A 21,793-nucleotide genomic window follows, 5' to 3' on the forward strand; every position below is an offset into this window, starting at 1 on the left:
ATTCTGCCCCATGTGTCTCATCATCACCATCCTGCCCCCATGTGTCTCATCACCATCTTGCCCCCATGTGCATCATCACCATTCTGCCCCCATGTGTCTCATCACCATTCTGCCCCCATGTGTCTCATCACCAGCCTGCCCCCATGTCTCCTCATCATTCTGCCCCCATGTCTCCTCATCATTCTGTCCCCATGTGTCTCCTCATCATGCTGCCCTCATGTCTACACATCATGCTGCCCCTATGTTTCCGCTTTACGAAAAAGTAAAAAAACATAAATAAAAAGCTCCTCCTTACCTTGCCGCCACTCCAGCGGCGACTCTCCTTCGTCATCTGAGGCACAGACGCCAGCCAGTCACAGGCCGGCAAATACATCATACGCCGGCGATGTGCGCACTGACGTCAGCTTCCGGACTGTGATTGGCTTGCAGCTGTTAACTATTGCCGTGCGGGAGCTTTCCGCACGGTAATAAATTTAAAGTGAACCTGCGTCCGAGGATGCAAGTTCAGTTTGCTGGGGCCCTGTGAGCAGATGGGGGGCCCTGTCCAGGCCCCATACGCCAGTAAGGGCAGTAATGCCCTGATGGCAGCCCTGAGCAAAGGGAATATAATATACACCTGTTTATAAGGGATTTATGTTCATTCCCCTATTATTTACACATATTTCATGTCCATTACCCACCTAACAAGCACAGGGAATACAATATACACCTGTTTATAAGGGATATATGTTCATTCCCTATTATCTACATACAGTATATTTGATGTTCATTCCCCACCTAACAGGCACAAGGAATATAATACACATGTTTATTTGTGATATGTGTTCATTTCCCTCTAATCTACATATATTCTATGTTCATTCCCTACTTAACAAGCACAGAAAATCTAATATAATAATCACTTGTTTATATCGGATATGTTTTAATTTTCCTTTTATCTACATAAATGTCATGTTCAATCAAAATCTAAGATGCCCAAGAAATCTATTATACCTCTCAATAGTTTTGGACCAATAAGTTATTTTGTTCATTCTTTTTATTTATTCCTTTTCCTCATTCTTTTCAGTACGTCTCAGGAATGATTTCTGCAGGGACTAGATATTTCCTGTTTTCACACAGAGCAGAGAAAAGAGAAGAATTAGCTGGGTAGAAAGGGAAAATGAAGTATTGTAAGTGCACAGCGCTATATAATAGGATGATAGCAATATATTAAGAGGAGTATGACTTCTCTAACTTTTATTTCCTACCACAGTGTAAAGGAAACTCCCTAAAGCTGGATGAAGGCTGTACATGGGCGGGGAGTTAGGCATGTCACTGATCAACATTCACTGGTTATCATTATAACTCTGGGGAGAGAATTAAGAAAGCAGGTGAGAATGCATGGACAAAGTATGTATGGCAGAGGAACAAATACAAACAGAAGTCAAAACAATTACCAATCCCAAAGAAATTACAACCAAGGCACTGGAATGGAAGAGCATCAGAATTCAGTTCCTCAACAGGACGATATACCTGAACAGCGAGCTGCACAGGCTGCACACAATGCTCCAGAGTCCCAGTAGTAAGTGTTATCTATTCTACTTTAGAGTTACATGTACCTTAAAGTGGACTGGGATTATAAAACTATTAAAAATATTATAAATTACATTTTGGGACGTTCAGGCTACGTTCCCACAATGAGGTTTTGGTGAATTTTTGACGCTGCAGAATTTCTTCACCTATCATTTAGGTTACTTGCGGTTTTCCGTTGCGTTTTTGTGTGCATTTTTGCCATGCGTTTTTATTGCTTTTTTGACTTCGCTTTTTTCTCTTTTAGTGTGTCTTGTTTTGAATAAAGCTGCTTTGTTTTTGAAACTTCCTGGTATTTCGCTTGGACAAAACTTTATTAATATACATAGGTGTGGATTACATGCGTTTTTGATGCGTTTCCGCTGCGGAAATGCACTGAAAACGCATGTGCATCTGTTACCTGCGGATTTTCCGCATCTAAAGCAAATCTATGGGAAATTCCGCACAGAAAACTCGGGGTACCCGCAAGAGAACGTGACATGTTACGGATTAGAAACACGCACTGCAGGTCAGTTTACGCTGAGCAAAAAAAAAAGTACAGTGGGCAGGAGATTTCTATAAAGCTCGTTCACTTTGCTAAAACTGTAAGACGATGCGTTCTTGACGCAGCAAAAATACACAGCATCAAAAATACCAAAAGCTCCTTGTAGGAATGTAGCCTTAGAAGGAAGAAAACTCAAGACTACATAGATGAGTCCAAGGAATATATTGAAATCCCTATACACTGTATACCCCAACTTGTCACGTGACGTTACGTGTGTGTGTCTATATATATATACACAGTAGGAAAATACAGTATATGGATAGATATATGATAATCCATATGAATAGGGTACAGATAATGTTATACAGTGATACATGAAAGACCGCACTGCCATGATGATTCATAGTAATGTTCTCATTTGTTATTATTTGCATTAACATTACTTGGTTCTTTTCAGTAAATTTTGCGATGTTTTATTGTGACGGAGGCTTGTCAGGCGACCCCTGGTGTATGGGACACAGGCATCAGATTTCAGGATCTCACTCCATCATACAGCTTTATGTTTAGTTTCATTTCTCTGATTCACCATTAGTTTCACTTTCGTTTCTCCTTCCTCATATTCTTGTGACACAATGTAATAGGAGCCTGGATGAAACCTGTGCAGGGCGTAGTGAGAGTAAGGGCTCCCTCACACCAGCGTATACATTGGACAAGAGCTATGTGATATTTTTTTATCAGATCACACCCAGACCAAAGTTATGCAATGGGTCATTGCTTATGCACAATTTTTTTCACTGACAGAATCTGTCAGTAAAAAAAGTAATGTTGCAATTTCACTCTGAAATCAGATTCCACTCACCCATTCAAGCCATTTTTCAGTGTTTTTTGCTGTGTTTTTTTTTAATGTGGCTGGTATGTTATAGTGCCTGTACTTTTTTTATTTTCGTTGCCCTGTACCATTACAAGTCATTTGATTCATAGATCTTACATAGGGGCGGATAAAGGGTAGCCAAGGCCCCTGGTAGTTTAGGGTGAATGGGCCCCCGAGCTCCTGATGTATCATGTCACATGATATTTTCGGGAGGTCATGTGACAGGTTACGTGATGAACACACAGGTGCTCTGGTGCACATCTGAAGATGCCAAATTCTTTCCCTTACGTATAGTACTAAACATAACAATAGAGGATACCATGTAGTAAGGGACAGGGCTATACATAATAAGAGAGGATGCTATGTAATAAGGGACAGGGCTATACATAACAAGAGGGGATGCTATGTAATAAGGGACGGGCTATACAAAACAAGAGAGGATAATATGTAATAAGGGACAGGGCTATGCATAAGAGGGGATGCTAAGTAATATGGGATGGGGCTATACATAACAAGAGGGGATGCTATGTAATAAGGGACACGGCTATACATAACAAGAGAGGATGCTATGTATTAAGGGATGGGGCTATAAAGGGTTGGAATCCTCCGGTGGGCCCTGGCTTCTCCTTCAGGAGAGTTCATAGTGCAAACCTTGCAGCTGCTATGAGGCTCTTGAGTGGAGGAGAAAGGTGGGCCTTCAAAATCAAATCCTCTGGTGGGCCCAATGTTCTTCAGTCTGACACTGGGCTATACATAACAAGAGGGGATACTATGTAATAAGGGAACATTGTTTCCCTTACATACAGAGCTGAACATAACATGAGAAGAACCTTGCGATGAATGGCACCAGAGAGATCCCACAGAATCCCACCGCTGCCACCACATGTGAAGGATCCACACCTCGCCACCGGCCTGACTTCACAATTACGTCAGACGGATCATGTGATACGAATCTGCCCTTTGCACCAATGTGACGTTCCACACCCCCTCGGGGACGCGTAAGGTCAGATTGGTACAGTTCTACACACACCCCTGTTCACACGGGTACAGGAAGGCACCGGGAGTGAGAAGAGGTGGTCTACTCAGTCACTGACGTGGCACCACACTCACTCACACCCCTGACAGGCTGAGATGCCCCATTCACTAGTCCCAGTGAAGCAGAACTTTGTTGGTCTGGTAGAGCTGCCACCAGTTCCTATTAAATATAATTCCCGCTAGGACAGGGGGATTATATCGGGCCAGGATTTGTAGATCAAGATAAAAGAGCAGGCCCAGTTTAAATTATATATTTATTCGCCTTAAGGGCATACTAGACAATACACTATATACATAAGGGTTATACATACATAATGGTCAGAGATGCAAGCACAATAGTAGGAGTACAAAAGATACAAGCAGTTATTGAGAGTCAGTTACTAGTCAGATGGAAGGCCTGGCTTGCGGAGAGGGGCTGCCACATGGGAGGCTGGTGGTCCCCTTTGTTGCAGGACTTTTCCCACACGATGTGTCGTCGCGACCTCCCAGGGAAAAAGACACTGAGCTAGGGCTGCTGGAGCTCTTTGTAATGCACACGCCCGGACTGAGTGGCGTGTGCGTGTGTATGTAGTGATTCCACTGTGCCATGAACCGGAGAGTGCCTGGAGGGGCGTAACTAAGTATCTGCCCGATCCGACCAAGGTCGCACGACGGCATACGACGCCAGTGCACCAGGGAGGAACCGAGCAGAGGGACCAGGGTCTACTCCAGGTCAGACCCCGGACACGGCTGTTGACCCACTCCGGGGAATACAGGAACAGGCAAGCTGGGTAGGGTCCAGTACAGACTGGGAGGCAAAATTCAGAGCCGCAAATGCGGTGAACAAACAGTAAAACGAAACCGCAGGTGCGGTAGACAAGGCTGAGCAGAGCAGAACCGCAGGTGCGGTAGACAAGGCAGAGCAAAGCGAAACCGCAGACGCGGTAGACAAGGCTGAGCAAAGCGAAACCGCAGACGCGGTGGACAGGGCTGAGCAAAGCGAAACCGCAGACGCCGTGGACAGGGCTGAGCAAAGCGAAACCGCAGACGCAGTGGACAGGGCTGAGCAAAGCGAAACCGCAGACGCAGTGGACAGGGCTGAGCAAAGCGAAACCGCAGACGCGGTGGACAGGGCTGAGCAAAGCGAAACTGCAGACGCGGTGGACAGGGCTGAGCAAAGCGAAACCGCAGACGCGGTGGACAGGGCTGAGCAAAGCGAAACCGCAGACGCGGTGGACAGGGCTGAGCAAAGCGAAACCGCAGACGCGGTGGACAGGGCTGAGCAAAGCAAAACCGCAGACGCGGTGGACAGGGCTGAGCAAAGCGAAACCGCAGACGCGGTGGACAGGGCTGAGCAAAGCGAAACCGCAGACGCGGTGGACAGGGCTGAGCAAAGCGAAACCGCAGACGCGGTGGACAGGGCTGAGCAAAGCGAAACCGCAGACGCGGTGGGCAGGGCTGAGCAAAGCGAAACTGCAGACGCGGTGGACAGGGCTGAGCAAAGCTAAACTGCAGACGCGGTGGGCAGGGCTGAGCAAAGCGAAACCGCAGACGCGGTGGACAGGGCTGAGCAAAGCGAAACCGCAGACGCGGTGGACAGGGCTGAGCAAAGCGAAACCGCAGGCGCGGTGGACAGGGCTGAGCAATGCACATTACCTGTCGGGGCTGCTCCGGGATACCGGAAAATGAAGCTTCAGCAGGAACCTCAAGGTTGGGATCAGGAGGTCTTTGGGAGGACAGACCCTGGCGTGACGGCTTGCCTCTACGCCCCAGCACGTCTGGACTGCCTCTTGAGGTTGGGAGAAGTATTCCGGAAAGCGTAGTCATCCTGTGTGGATTCTGGGTGGGCAGTAGTCTCTTCGGGCAGGAGGACTAGTGTGCTACCCACACACATTACCCATCGGGGCTGCTCCGGGATTTTGGGAAGTGAAGCTTCAGCAGGGATCTCCGGGTTAGGGTCATCGAAGACCATTAGAAAGGCCACCAGGAAGGCCTGAAGGTCCAGGAGGATAGGATCCTGTGTTTCCCATAGGGGGTTGATCCATTCCAAGGCATCACCCGCTAGGTTAGACATAATAAATCCCACCTTAACCCGATCGGTGGGAAAACAAAGAGGGTAGAACTTGAAGTGTAGCAAGCATTGCTCCACAAATGCACGGCTTTGTTTTGGATCCCCATAATACCGCGGCGGATCCGCAGGAACGAGTGCTGATAGATCCATCTGGACGGTTGCGTAATTCGCCTGGAACTCAGCTGGTAGCAAAAATAAATAAATAAATAAATAAATTTCCTCTAGATGCACATATTCGCTGGAAAAAGTCTCAGAGAGCGGAGGCCGTGGGGCTCAACGGGAACCATGGCCTGACCATGCTGTAATACACACGCCCGGACTGAGTGGCGTGTGCGTGTGTATGTAGTGATTCCACTGTGCCATGAACCGGAGAGTGCCTGGAGGGGCGTAACTAAGTATCTGCCCGATCCGTCCAAGGTCGCACGACGGCATACGACCCCAGTGCACCAGGGAGGAACCGAGCAGAGGGACTAGGGTCTACTTCAGGTCAGACTCCGGACACGGCTGTTGACCCACTCCGGGGAATACAGGAACAGGCAAGCTGGGTAGGGTCCAGTACAGACTGGGAGGCAAAATTCAGAGCCGCAGATGCGGTCAACAAACAGAGTAAAACGAAACCGCAGGTGCGGTAGACAAGGCTGAGCAGAGCAGAACCGCAGGTGCGGTAGACAAGGCGGAGCAAAGCGAAACCGCAGACGCGGTAGACAAGGCTGAGCAAAGCGAAACCGCAGACGCAGTGGACAGGGCTGAGCAAAGCGAAACCGCAGACGCGGTGGACAGGGCTGAGCAAAGCGAAACCGCAGACGCGGTGGACAGGGCTGAGCAAAGCGAAACCGCAGACGCGGTGGACAGGGCTGAGCAAAGCGAAACCGCAGACGCGGTGGACAGGGCTGAGCAAAGCGAAACCGCAGACGCGGTGGACAGGGCTGAGCAAAGCAAAACCGCAGACGCGGTGGACAGGGCTGAGCAAAGCGAAATCGCAGACGCGGTGGACAGGGCTGAGCAAAGCGAAACCGCAGACGCGGTGGACAGGGCTGAGCAAAGCGAAACCGCAGACGCGGTGGACAGGGCTGAGCAAAGCGAAACCGCAGACGCGGTGGGCAGGGCTGAGCAAAGCGAAACTGCAGACGCGGTGGACAGGGCTGAGCAAAGCGAAACTGCAGACGCGGTGGGCAGGGCTGAGCAAAGCGAAACCGCAGACGCGGTGGACAGGGCTGAGCAAAGCGAAACCGCAGACGCGGTGGACAGGGCTGAGCAAAGCGAAACCGCAGGCGCGGTGGACAGGGCTGAGCAATGCACATTACCTGTCGGGGCTGCTCCGGGATACCGGAAAATGAAGCTTCAGCAGGAACCTCAAGGTTGGGATCAGGAGGTCTTTGGGAGGACAGACCCTGGCGTGACGGCTTGCCTCTACGCCCCAGCACGTCTGGACTGCCTCTTGAGGTTGGGAGAAGTATTCCGGAAAGCGTAGTCATCCTGTGTGGATTCTGGGTGGGCAGTAGTCTCTTCGGGCAGGAGGACTAGTGTGCTACCCACACACATTACCCATCGGGGCTGCTCCGGGATTTTGGGAAGTGAAGCTTCAGCAGGGATCTCCGGGTTAGGGTCATCGAAGACCATTAGAAAGGCCACCAGGAAGGCCTGAAGGTCCAGGAGGATAGGATCCTGTGTTTCCCATAGGGGGTTGATCCATTCCAAGGCATCACCCGCTAGGTTAGACATAATAAATCCCACCTTAACCCGATCGGTGGGAAAACAAAGAGGGTAGAACTTGAAGTGTAGCAAGCATTGCTCCACAAATGCACGGCTTTGTTTTGGATCCCCATAATACCGCGGCGGATCCGCAGGAACGAGTGCTGATAGATCCATCTGGACGGTTGCGTAATTCGCCTGGAACTCAGCTGGTAGCAAAAATAAATAAATAAATAAATAAATTTCCTCTAGATGCACATATTCGCTGGAAAAAGTCTCAGAGAGCGGAGGCCGTGGGGCTCAACGGGAACCATGGCCTGACCATGCTGTAATGCACACGCCCGGACTGAGTGGCGTGTGCGTGTGTATGTAGTGATTCCACTGTGCCATGAACCGGAGAGTGCCTGGAGGGGCGTAATCCGACCAAGGTCGCACGACGGCATACGACGCCAGTGCACCAGGGAGGAACCGAGCAGAGGGACTAGGGTCTACTCCAGGTCAGACTCCGGACACGGCTGTTGACCCACTCCGGGGAATACAGGAACAGGCAAGCTGGGTAGGGTCCAGTACAGACTGTGAGGCAAAATTCAGAGCCGCAGATGTGGTCAACAAACAGAGTAAAACGAAACCGCAGGTGCGGTAGACAAGGCTGAGCAGAGCAGAACCGCAGGTGCGGTAGACAAGGCGGAGCAAAGCGAAACCGCAGACGCGGTAGACAAGGCTGAGCAAAGCGAAACCGCAGACGCAGTGGACAGGGCTGAGCAAAGTGAAACCGCAGACGCGGTGGACAGGGTTGAGCACAGTGAAACCGCAGACGCGGTGGACAGGGCTGAGCAAAGCGAAACCGCAGACGCGGTGGACAGGGCTGAGCAAAGCGAAACCGCAGACGCGGTGGACAGGGCTGAGCAAAGCGAAACCGCAGACGCGGTGGACAGGGCTGAGCAAAGCGAAACCGCAGACGCGGTGGACAGGGCTGAGCAAAGCGAAACCGCAGACGCGGTGGACAGGGCTGAGCAAAGCGAAACCGCAGACGCGGTGGACAGGGCTGAGCAAAGCGAAACCGCAGACGCGATGGACAGGGCTGAGCAAAGCGAAACCGCAGACGCGGTGGACAGGGCTGAGCAAAGCGAAACCGCAGACGCGGTGAACAGGGCTGAGCAAAGCGAAACTGCAGACGCGGTGGACAGGGCTGAGCAAAGCGAAACCGCAGACGCGGTGGACAGGGCTGAGCAAAGCGAAACCGCAGACGCGGTGGACAGGGCTGAGCAAAGCAAAATCGCAGACGCGGTGGACAGGGCTGAGCAAAGCGAAACCGCAGACGCGGTGGACAGGGCTGAGAAAAGCGAAACCGCAGACGCGGTGGACAGGGCTGAGCAAAGCGAAACCGCAGACGCTGTGGACAAGGCTGAGCAGAGCGAACAGGGCTCTGTTCACACGGAACAGACTGGAAGGGAAAGGCAGAACCAGATACCCACAGGGTACTTGCAGTAAAGTAGCGAGTTGACCACAAACTCACAAACGGAGGTACAGTGACAACGAACAGGAGTTAGGTACGACTTCAGACTCTGCAGAAAAAGGAAAGGTACGGACATAGAGAAAAACAGGAAACAGGCTAGAAGAGTATTCAGACAAGAACAGACACAGTAGCAAGATACAGGAGCGGGTCTAGGTATGCAGTGTTATGTTCTGCTACCAGAGCTAAGGAAAGAGAGGAGATCTGTCCCTACGATAGAACTCAGCTTGATCCCTACGATGTAACAGGGGACCTGATCCTGCGATCAGACCTGCTAAAGTCCTAAGCTAGTCTGTACGGAGACCTATAGATGTGGGGAAGGAATCCCTACAAGTACTAAGGACTGGGAGGAAAATGGGACACCTCCTAACAGAAATAGTAGCAGACAGACGAACAAACAAAATATATAGAACATAGAGGTCCGTAGACCAAGCAAACTAACAGAGTTAGATACAGAGCACAGGCTAGCTAGAAAGTAGTTATACAATGAAGTCCAGCAAAGCCAGAAGGGCGGAGCAGGATTAAATAGGCCAACAAGGTCATGTGACCAGCAATAGAAAAAACCTAAGAGCAAGGTTCTAACAGTACCCCCCCTTCTAAGAGGATCCTCCGGATCCCGTAGGACCAGGCTTATCAGGAAATGTCCTGTGAAACGCTCTGATAAGTCTGGACGCGGAAACATCATCCGACCTCACCCAAGAGTTATCCTCGGGTCCGAAACCTTTCCAGGCCACAAGATACTGCAAACTACCTCTATACCGTCTAGAGTTAAGGATGCGAGAAATTTCATATTCCCCGTCCTCCACCACTGGAGGAACAGAGGCAGAGGCGTCACAATCCGATACAACCGCTTTTTTCAACAGAGAGACATGAAATACCGGATTAATTCTCCAGGAGGTAGGAACCTCCAACCTAACAGCAGATTGGTTGACAACCTGAAGCACCTTAAAGGGCCCTACAAACTTGGGACCCAATTTCTTAGAAGGAATTCTCAACCGCAGATTCCTAGAGGACAACCAAACCATGTCACCAACAGCGAACAAAACCTCCTGTCGTTTCCTATCAAAGTAGTCTTTAGATTTTCTGTTGGCCTCCTGAAGATTACCACGCACATCCGTCCAAACTCTCTCCAAATCACCGGAAAAATTCTCCTCCTCAGGCACGGCAGATCCCAACTTGGAGAACGACCCAAACGACGGATGTCTCCCAGAACAACAAAAAAAAGGCGAACAACCAGCAGAAGAAGATGTATGGTTGTTAAGAGCAAATTCAGCAAGTGGCAGAAACTCAGACCACCCCTCTTGATTGTCTGCCACAAAACAACGCAAGAACTGCTCAACATCCTGGTTTTTCCTTTCTGTCTGGCCATTAGATTCAGGATGATATCCGGACGAGAACGACAAATGAACTCCCAACCTGTCACAAAAGGTACGCCAAAAACGAGCCACGAACTGAGGACCCCTATCAGAAACAATGTCAGTAGGAACGCCATGAAGTCTGACAATTTCCTTGACAAAGGCCTTAGCGAGAGTTTTAGCGCAGGGCAGTTTGACGAAGGGAACCAAGTGACACATCTTGCTAAAACGGTCCACGACCACCCAGATGACAGTAAAACCCTCAGAGGGGGGAAGGTCAGTTATAAAGTCCATAGCCAAATGTGTCCAAGGAGCACTGGGAACCTCCAAAGGACAAAGCAACCCCGCAGCAGGAGTATGTGAGGACTTAGATCTAGCACATATAGTACATTGACGCACCCACTTAATGACTTCCTTCTGCCATCCAGGCCACCAAAAACTGCGACCCACCAGTCTCTTGGTCTCAGAGATTCCGGGATGACCTGCCAACCGAGACTCATGACACTCCACAAACAAATCTCTCCTAAAGGTCCCAGGCACAAACAACCTCCCATGAGGAGTGTTAGATGGGGCATTCTCCTGTGCTTTAAGAATCTCATCTTCCAAAACGGAGTCCAAAGCAGCTATCACAACACCTTCTTGTAAAATGTTCTCCTCTTTCTCAGCACCGACTATGGGAGAAAAACTGCGAGACAAGGCATCCGCCTTAACATTCTTAGTACCAGGGATGTAAGTAACGGAGAAATTAAACCGCGAGAAAAACAGTGCCCACCTAGCCTGACGGGCATTCAGGCGCTTGGCAGCATCAAGATATATCAGATTTTTATGATCCGTAAGAACCTGAACGGGAAATTCCGCACCTTCCAAGAAGTGGCGCCAGTGTTCAAATGCGAGTTTAATAGCCAATAATTCCCGATTACCAATATCGTAATTCAGTTCAGTCTCCGAAAAATTTTTTGAAAAAAAGGCACAGGGATGTAATCCATCCCCGTTATCCTGAGACAATACTGCGCCAACCCCCACAGAGGAAGCATCAACCTCAACCAAAAACGGCTTAGTCACATCAGGCTGCATAAGGATGGGAGCAGAGGTGAACCTCTCCTTGAGATACACAAAAGCTTCAATGGCCTCAGAAGTCCACTGAACCGCATCAGCACCTTTCCTGGTGAGATCGGTCAGAGGTTTGACAATACTAGAAAAATTTTTTATGAATTTTCTGTAATAATTGGCGAAACCTAAAAACCTCTGTATCGATTTCAAACCAATAGGCCTAGGCCATTCCTGCACAGCTTGAACTTTAACCGGGTCCATCTCAAAACCTTCACTGGAGATAATGTAGCCCAAAAAACTAATTCTCTGTACAGCGAACTCACATTTCTCCAGCTTAGCAAAAAGCGAATTGTCCATTAATAACTGTAATACCTCACGTACGCTCCGCCAATAAGACTCCAGATCCGGCGAATAAATCAAAATGTCATCCAAATACACAACCACATTTTTGCCGATCAAAGGTCTAAGGATGTCATTAATAAGATTCTGAAAAAATGCAGGAGCATTAGTAAGACCAAAAGGCATAACCAGATTCTCAAAATGACCCACAGGAGTGTTAAAAGCAGTCTTCCATTCGTCACCCTCCTTCATGCGCAACAGATTGTATGCCCCCCGAAGGTCAATTTTAGAGAACCACTTGGCCCCCATTAACTGGTTAAACAGATCAGGAATCAATGGCAGTGGGTAAGGATTGCGTACAGTAATTTTGTTAATCTCACGAAAATCCAGACAAGGACGTAAACCGCCGTCCTTTTTTTTTACAAAAAAAAATCCAACCGCCACAGGAGACTTAGAGGGCCTAATGTGACCGGCGGCCAAACTTGTCTGTATGTATTCCTCCAAAGCCTTTCTCTCAGGAATAGTAAGGTTAAATAAACGACTTTTAGGAAGAGTCGCTCCAGGGACAAATTCAATAGTACAATCATAGTCTCTATGGGGAGGCAAAACCTGCGATTCCTTCTCAGAAAAAACTCTCCAAAAATCCTGAATAGGAACAGGCAATTCTCCCCTATCCAAAGCTGCAATACGCCCGTTACAACACTTGTCATAACATTTATGGCTCCAGGATTTAATTTCACTGGTAGACCAATCCAGTACAGGATTGTGAAATTTTAACCAGGGCAATCCCAATATTACTGGAGAAGGCAAGTTATTCAACACTACCAAATCCAATTTCTCATGGTGAACACCATTAATAGTGAGGGGAAATTCACAGACCTTGAGAGTAATATTCTTCAAAGGGGAACCATCCACAGAAACCACAGCAATGGGGGATGATAAAGGTTCGGGTTTTAAATTGAGTCTTTCCAAGAATCCCCCATCAATTACATTCAGAGTAGACCCACAATCAACAAACACCCGAAATTCCATTAATTTTTCCTGAGCAATCGTGGAAGCAGCTAAAAATACACCCTTGGAATTTAAACAGGCAATACGGGCATGACTGACCATTTTTTTTTCTTTCTTCATACGAAGCTCACAGCCTTTAATCAAATGACCAGATTTTCCGCAATAGAAACACAAGCCTTCAGAAAATCTACGGTCTTTTTCTTGAGAGCGAGGTGCCACCGATCCAATCTCCATCGGTTCACCACTGTTAGTACACACATTCTCATAACCAGAAACTGACATAGCAGAGGATTTGCTCTCATTAACCCTTGCACGCAGTCTCCTATCCACCCGTATAGCTAATTGCATAGCCTGTTGCAAATCTTCAGGTGTAGGATAAGCAATTAGCAGGTCTTTAACCCTTTCATTGAGCCCAGCAAGAAATAGACTTTTCAGAGCAGAATCGTTCCACCCTGTTTGAGTAGACCAACGACGGAAATGAGTACAATATTTTTCCACATTACCTGATCCCTGTCTCAAACGTCTTAACTCAGTCTCAGCTGATGAGACACGGTCAGGATCATCATATAATAGTCCCAAAGCAGAAAAAAAACTATCCACTGATCTGAAGCATGTATCACTAGGTTGCAAAGAAAAGGCCCACTCCTGAGGCTCTTTGCGCAAAAGTGACATTATAAACCCTATGCGCTGGGATTCATCCCCAGAGGACTTGGGTCTCAAACGAAAATACAATAAGCAAGCATTTTTAAAAGAAAAAAATTCTCGGTGTTCACCAAAAAATAAATCCGGCAAACATACCTTAGGCTCCAAGAAATGTGCTCCAGGACAGTTACTCACGTGCTGACGGAGCTCGGCCACCTCCAGAGAGAGTCCCTGCAGGCGATGAGCCAAATCCTGAACCGACACCATGATGGAACAGAAAAATCTTTCCTTAGAGAATTTGCAGGCTGGACTTACTGTTATGTTCTGCTACCAGAGCTAAGGAAAGAGAGGAGATCTGTCCCTACGATAGAACTCAGCTTGATCCCTACGATGTAACAGGGGACCTGATCCTGCGATCAGACCTGCTAAAGTCCTAAGCTAGTCTGTACGGAGACCTATAGATGTGGGGAAGGAATCCCTACAAGTACTAAGGACTGGGAGGAAAATGGGACACCTCCTAACAGAAATAGTAGCAGATAGACGAACAAACAAAATATATAGAACATAGAGGTCCGTAGACCAAGCAAACTAACAGAGTTAGATACAGAGCACAGGCTAGCTAGAAAGTAGTTATACAATGAAGTCCAGCAAAGCCAGAAGGGCGGAGCAGGATTAAATAGGCCAACAAGGTCATGTGACCAGCAATAGAAAAAACCTAAGAGCAAGGTTCTAACATGCAGCCCCTAGAAGGTGGGAGGAACAGGCTAGGAGCGTGTTCAGACAGGCCTGGAAATACAGCCTCCAGGAAAGGCAGGCAAGCAAACACAGAAAGGGACCTGGCACATTCAGAGTGAAAGAGCACACTGAATGAAACACAATGCTCAGGCAGGGTTTCTTGGGAGGAGCTGGGTTAAATACCAGATGACCGACAGCAATAGGCTGAGGACGCACAAGGGGTGTGCCCGCAGCAGGTACTAGAAACAGGAAGTGATCGGGCGCCACCCTTAAGCAGCAGAAACAGAGGCAAACAGACAGCATGGAGGGAAGCCAGGCTAGCAGACTGGACTGAAGATCAAGTGCGCGCTCTTGCACAGTGGGAGATGGACCACTATGCAAGGACGCCGCCAGGTATGTTACACTCTTAACGCCTCTGGGTCACTCCCCCTCCTGCCCCCTGGCTGGACCTAAATCTCCACCCCTGGTCTTTCTCAGCTACAAGCTCCAAAATCTAAAATGGGCTATACTTCCTTAATGGACGGTCCTAGGGAGCTGGTTCTGGTGTCATCGGATCCAGCCGGGCCTCTGGTATGTGGGGAGACCAAACACAGTGGCCCTATGGGTTTCCAAAAGGCTATGCAGTGTATCTCCCCATCCCTACGCGCTAGATTGTGTTGGAAGCTAGGGTGACATTCCTCCTGTTCGTGTGATTTCAAAAATCTATTTGGTGTATCGCTGGGATGTATCGTATTCCCATAACTCGGTATTGAATTATACTTATCTAACACAAAGGACATGCCGCATGGCTGGGGTTCACAGGGTGTTTTCCTGTGGCAGCTCCACAGCAGAAGGTGGGGGTTTTATCACTCACAGTCCCTCAGCCCCCTCCCTTCTTCTTTAGCTGCAGAAGTGTCCGATTACATCTGTACATTGTAGACCTCTATAATCCCTCGCCAAACAGGGCACAATGATTGACATGGAATTATATCTTTAATATTCTTCACAACCCTATATACTAAAGGTCAGTTCTTTATATAATAAGGGAGTTTCTTTTGCAAACAAATGTATTACTCCCATCATCTCTCTACAAATAAGCTGCATTTACACTGAAAGATAATTGTTGAAGAAGAGTTCTTATGATACAAGCTTTTAGTATGAACAGGCTGCCGATCGCCCGATGAATGAGCAAAACAATTGTTTATCAGGTGAAATGATTTTTTGTGCAGCACATAAGATCATCGTCCTCCATAAACAGGACTCGCACTGCCAAGAACAATGATCATGGTTTACTGATCTGCTTACTATTCCCCTAAATCGCCGCCTCTGTGGTAAATTACGATATTCCCCTCCCTCTCCTGCATGTCACAGGACCCTGTGACAGACCCTGTAACGTGCCCTGCTCTGCCTCCCCTCCCGCGCATGTGCAAAGTGCCGCTCCCATGGGGCCCGCTTTGTTTCCCTCCGGCCCCATTTGGCTGCGTACTGCCAGCGGAGCGGAAGTCTCAGTGACTCACCGTCGCTTGCGCAATACAAGGCTGTGGCGCAGTACGCAGTCAAACGGGGCCGGAAGGAAACAAAGCGTGCTCCATGGGAGCGGCGCAGGGCACTTCACAGGGCCTGTCACAGGGTGACGGGCCCTGTGACATGCAGGGGAGGGGGGAATATGGTAATTTAGCACAGAGGCGGCGATTTAGGGGACTAGTAAGCAGATAAGAGTAGAGGTCTGATATTGCCCAGGGGGGTGACACATTCCCTTTAAGTGCTTTAAAATTGGCTGCATATTCTTTTGGCTGAAATGTGATATAAATCTGTAAGTGAGATATACCGGTACTCTTGATCAATATTGACCCATGTCATAACGTAAGTTATGTACCTTTTATATATACTCTCAAGGGGAGTTAAAGTGTAAGTCATAAGTAAGATCCTTAACTCTATATAGATGTATACAGATCGTTATTAGATATAGGTATACATAAGTCCTTACATAAGGGTTTATAATGCAGCCATTGGGCTGCACATAAATTACAAAGGAATTCCCAAGTATTAGCTGTATATACAGACAAAAAACTTCATCTTTAACGGATAGATGATAGATAGTCTGCCTCGAGTTAAATATCCACATATAAGCAAGCATCAATAGCTATCAGATGTAATTGTACAATCACATACACGTATTATATCTGTCAAAGATTAAAACCTAGTAGCAGGCCAGGAATTATATCCACACAAGCATACATATAGATAGTTATGCACCATATAGAGTCAATTGGCACAATGACCAATATTCAGTGGCCCTCAAGCCATAAAGCATATAAAGTATAAAAACAGCAGCCAAAAAGTAGATCAATGATCCAACTTAACTTTAGATTGAATACCCCATCCCGATGCATTTCTCCTCTCATGAATCGCACAAGGGGTTCATCAAGGGATCTTAATCGGGTAAAAGAGGAGAGCTACAGTCCAGCTCCCATCCTCAAGACTGCACCCAAAATGATAGATTCCGATTAAGATCCCCTGCAGCTCTGCTTCCTTCCTCTTCTTACCAGCACGTACATGGTAAACGACGCAGCCGCGTGATGACATCATCTCTCCGGCTAAGTCATAGAGAAGGCGACTTCTCTCTCCAGCAGCCGAGCAACAGGAGCGCTCCCTGCTGGTAATAAGTGCCTTCGATGGTGGTGCAAATAATATTATAATGAGGGCCATGGTCCTCCCTGGAGCCCCGGGCGGTAGCCCAGATTGCCTTCATTATAATCCGCCTATACGATTCCTAGATTACACTTAATATTACTAAAAAGCCAATTAAAATGCAATACCATTACCACATATATTTTTTTAACAGAAAAAAACATGGAGGTCAATTGGGACAGTGCTTTTTTTAAGTATTGCATGTTTTCTGCAATATTTGGATAATTAGAAATAGAAACCTGCCATAACACACAGCTCCTAACCACTCCGGATCCTGGGGATTGTTCCTGATTTGGGGGAGCTGCCTGAGGGGTGAGGATAATGTACTGACTTCCACTCACTGTATGCAGTGTCTTTTCTCCTGCTGTCTTCATTTCTCCGCAGCTCCTTTCTATGTGCCTGTATTCTACGGGTAAAATAATAGTCAGATTTTTTTTTTCTATAACATTGCTAATAAATGATGAAATGCAATACCAATAATGAGATTTTTAATGTGCTTTAAAATAAATAAATAAACATCACAAATAAGCAAATAACACAGACATATTTGGTGTCCCTGTAATGGTAACAACTCGTACAATACAGTGAACAGATTATTTATAATGATCGGTAAATGGCATTAAAAACTGACCTGATTGTTTTTTTTCTCCATTAATAAAAAGAAATATAATAAAAATGTAATGTAGCGCTGCTGAACTGTGTTCTTTTTCTCTATAGACTTCCATGGGGAGCCTAAAAACATGTAAAAAAGCATGTAATAGCATGTTGCTTTTTTAAGTGCAAAATTAAAGCTTTTCTGTACTATAAAACAAATAATTAAAAATGCTGCTTCAAATTTACACCTGAAACGCAACCAAAAAAAGTGGGAAAACGTTAAAAATGCATCAAAAATGCAATAACTAGAGAAGATTGTTACTGGATAGTTCAGTGCGTCCACTTGCAGAAAAAATCCACAGCATTTACACTACGTGTGAACACGGTCTTACAGACACAAAAAAAGCAAGGCCTCATGCAGGGAAACTTACGTAGAAATGAAAAAGTTATTGCTGCTACAACAATAAATGAACCAAAAAAATAATTCATAGGTTCCAACAATCCTGGATAATCAACACAGACCCGGATTTGGGTATATGCTCTGAAGCCTGGCGGTCAATTTAATGTCCCTCATTGTCAACATGCCTCCTCTGACATCTCCTCTTGCCAGGGTAGAAGGAAATTGTAAATGGTTGTGGCTTGGGATGTGACTAGGGGCGTAGTCAAAATTTGCCGTGGCACACATGTCCCTCTTTCTGTTCTGTAAAAGTTGTTCTAAATTTGCCAGGACTGTCCTGAATTTTCAGATAATGTTCTGGAAATTTTGGGGCTTTCCTGACAGAAGGTCGGACTGGTAGCAAAGCTTAGAAATTCCCTATATACTAAGAGGCGGGTTCTTATTACTTTTCACTTATTTTTTTAGTCCGTTTGATTGCATATACTTTATATTGTCTGCAATACACTTATAATACAGTATATAGTGAAAAATCACAATCTCTTATGAAGCCTTGGTTGCCCGACTGGGCTTCATGGGAGTACAAAGATGATAGTGATGGGGCAATTGAATAGGAAATGGCAACATATCTGCACCCTGTGATCACATTTGGGGTGTTTTGGTCCGATGTGTGCAAGAACAGCTGCCCCACTGACAATACATCTCGTAAATCCTGCTAGCAGAGATTGAAGCTAGCTCAGTTCGCTGCTACTAGAGGCTGGTGCTGGGTGTGAAACACAGGCAGCACCTGTGTGTTTGTAATAGGATCATCTCCTGAGCCCAATCCATAAACCCAATTTTGGACGTGCATGTATGTCACATGTTGGGAAGAGTTAAAGACCAGTGATAGTTGGGGACCCTTTTAGAGATTTTGCATTGGGGTCCACAAGCAAATTTGAGGTTACAACAAAAACAAACAGTACTTGCCACTGTGTTACAATGCATATGGTTTGTTGAAGTGGTGGCACAGCTCCCACCAGCACTGTAAATGTATAGTGCAGTGCAGGATAAGGAAAAGGGAATCTTTTAGCCTTACATAAACTCTAATCATTGTACTATACAATGTTTCATAGTTACATTGCTTTTAAGGCTGGAGTAATACCATCTAATTCAGGGGACTCAAACTCAGCCGGGTACAAGGGCTGCACATAGAAAATATTTGAATATGAAGGGACTCATTCTTTGTGGGAGAAGATTACATTTTCAGTGATACCATTATTTTTTCTATATGAATTTTTGATCATGTTGTTTTTATTTTTTATTCTTTTAATTGTGTTTATCATATGGGTTATGGTACAGGTCTTCTCATTTACTTCAATTTTTACATAAAACAGCATTTTTAGTGGCCAAATATTATTCCATTATATTTTCATTCTTTATTTTACATTTTTTTCAATATTTTCCTTTTTTTTGACCACCAATCTGCCCCATACAGTAATATAGTTTTACAATTAGCCCCATGGAGTAATTCTGGTCCCCATCCTGTAATAATGTCTCCTATTTTGTAATAATGTCCCCTGTCCTGTAATAATGTCCCCAATCAACTAATAATATCCCCAAGCCTTTAATAATGCCCCCTGTCTAATAATAATGTCCCCTGCTCGGTAATAATGTCCCCAAGCCTGTAATAATGTCACCTGTCCTGTAATAATGTCCCTCACCCTGTAATAATGTTCCCAAGTCTGTAATAATGTCCCCTGTCCTGTAATAATGTTCATCAGCCTGTAATAATGTCCCTAGTGCTGTAATAATGTCTGCAGTACCGTAATACTGTTCCTCAGCCTGTAATAATGTCCTCAATCGTGTAATAACGTCCCTCACCCAGTAATAATGTCCCTCACCCTGTAATAATGTCCCCTGTACTGTAATATTGTCCCCTGTCATGTAATAATGGTTACCTTTTATGTAATAATGTTTCCTGTCCTATAATAATGTCCCTTATTCTGTAATAATGTCCCCTGTCTGGTAGTAATGTCGCCATCCTGGTCCCATCTTCTAGTAATGTCCCCATCCTTAGCCCATCTTCTAGTATTATCCCCATCCTGGTCCCATCTTATAGTAATTTTCCCATCCCGATCCCATCTTATAGAAATGTCCCCATCCTTGTCCCTTTCTTGAAACAATGTCCCCATTCTACTGTTCTTTACATACACATAAAAACATCACCTGACCTTGCTCCCTTGGCGAACAGCGTCCTCTTCATCCTCCACAGCCGGGGCGCTTAGCAATGATATCATGTTTGTGCGGAACGTCGATATCAGCTGACAGCCTCCGATTGGCCAGTGACTGGTATTGGAATTGTGGTGCAGAGAGCTGGTCTCTGCACCGCAATGCATTTCAGTTGAATGTGCGTCCGAGGAAGCTCATTCAGATGAAAAGAAGAGCTGATGCGGACCCTTGGCTCGCTGGACGTGATTGTCTCAGGGGCCTGTGGGCTGCACAATGGAGCCTCAAGGGCTGCATGCAGCCTGCGGGCCGCGTGTTTGAGACCCCTGATCTAATGCAACCTATACCCTAACATGTTGATTCAGAGGAAGGCAAAAACGCCAAGAGGCAGATGCTAATTGCCCCATATTAAGAAAAAAAATCCTTTCTTACTCCACATACAGCAATCAGACTAGTTCTGTGGATCAACGTCGCATCACAGAATCTAGTGCCCATAACATGTAGTATTATATTTACATGCAGGTCCTTCTTGTACTTTTTAGTGAATCAACCATTATACCTCATGTGGCAGAGAGTTCTATAGTCTCACTGCTCTTACAGTAGAGAATGACTGTCTGTGATTATGATTGAACCTTCTTTCCTCTAGTCATAGAGGATGCCCCCTTGTCGTCAGGGCTGTGGAGTCGGAGTCGTGGAGTCGGAGTCAGTGTCAATTTTGGAGGAGTCGGAGTCGGAGTTGGAGTCGGTATAAAATGGACCGACTCTGACTCCTAAAATATATAATAAATTGGGTACACCTCCCCCCGAGAAAGCCCATCACGCGTCGGGGCGACAATCGCAGTCGGACACATACCTGGTGCCATGTGTAAGCCTTATCCTTTTTAAACAACTTTTTTGAGAGTTTTATTGGTCTGGTACTATCACTTCTATATGTACCATATGTCCCCTTAGTGTACACATGTCCGACGGGGTACCTCTATCTCTCTAGTTGTCTAGGATAAACTTATGTATAGGAAATACTAGAATACTGGTTTTTGTCACCCTGTTATCTCTATGATATATGTGGCATATCTATGGACTGTGCCCTTCTGTGATTTTCACACATCTTCACCTTATACCAATTGACTATTTTACTGTTTGTTCTATTTCCATCTTTAATATAATTCTAATAAAATTTATATTTTTTAACTTTACTCTGAGTATACTATTTGTCTTTGGGGCTGACTATTCAGACTATTTATAGGTTGATAAATATAGGGAGGTATAGCAACCCCTTTTTCTCCCGTATGGGATCATGAGATTGAAATACACCCATATCGTTGGTTAAATGTTTATAATAAATTGGGTTCAGTAGTTCAATGCAGGATGTGCTGGAAATGTTTCCAGAAGAATTTGGGAAAGTTATGAAATGTCCTATAAATGTCTGTCCTATTCCTGATCTAAGGGTCTAGACTTTTAGCTGAGATGAATCTTTGCTACAGTAAATTTATCACTTAAATATGAGCCATGTATGAGGGAGTCGGAGTCGTGGAGTCAGAGTTGGAGTCGGAGTCGGTGTCATGGAAATTGAGGAGTCGGAGTCGG

At 46.3% G+C, this 21,793-nt stretch overlaps 1 protein-coding gene across 5 annotated transcripts in view; it reads left to right on the forward strand.

Moving 5' to 3' along the window:
• The first annotated feature begins 1,082 nt into the window (after nucleotides 1–1,082).
• EPSTI1 (epithelial stromal interaction 1) overlaps nucleotides 1,083–21,793 on the forward strand; it is a 183,399-nt gene continuing 162,688 nt past the window's right edge. Inside the window, exons 1-2 of one of the 5 annotated variants that reach the window (XM_073663902.1) lie at nucleotides 1,083–1,169; nucleotides 1,253–1,561. In XM_073663902.1, coding sequence (XP_073520003.1) covers nucleotides 1,278–1,561 — 284 coding nt within the window. In that variant the 5' untranslated portion in view covers nucleotides 1,083–1,169; nucleotides 1,253–1,277. Of the gene's footprint in view, nucleotides 1,170–1,252; nucleotides 1,562–21,793 lie in introns of those variants that run through there. The other 4 variants (XM_073663903.1, XM_073663904.1, XM_073663906.1 and 1 more) reach the window with 4 other exon arrangements.

Source organism: Phyllobates terribilis, unplaced genomic scaffold, assembly GCF_046119375.1.
Source record: "Phyllobates terribilis strain yellow unplaced genomic scaffold, ASM4611937v1 Scaffold_2__4_contigs__length_985480577, whole genome shotgun sequence".
NCBI lineage: Eukaryota > Metazoa > Chordata > Amphibia > Anura > Dendrobatidae > Phyllobates > Phyllobates terribilis.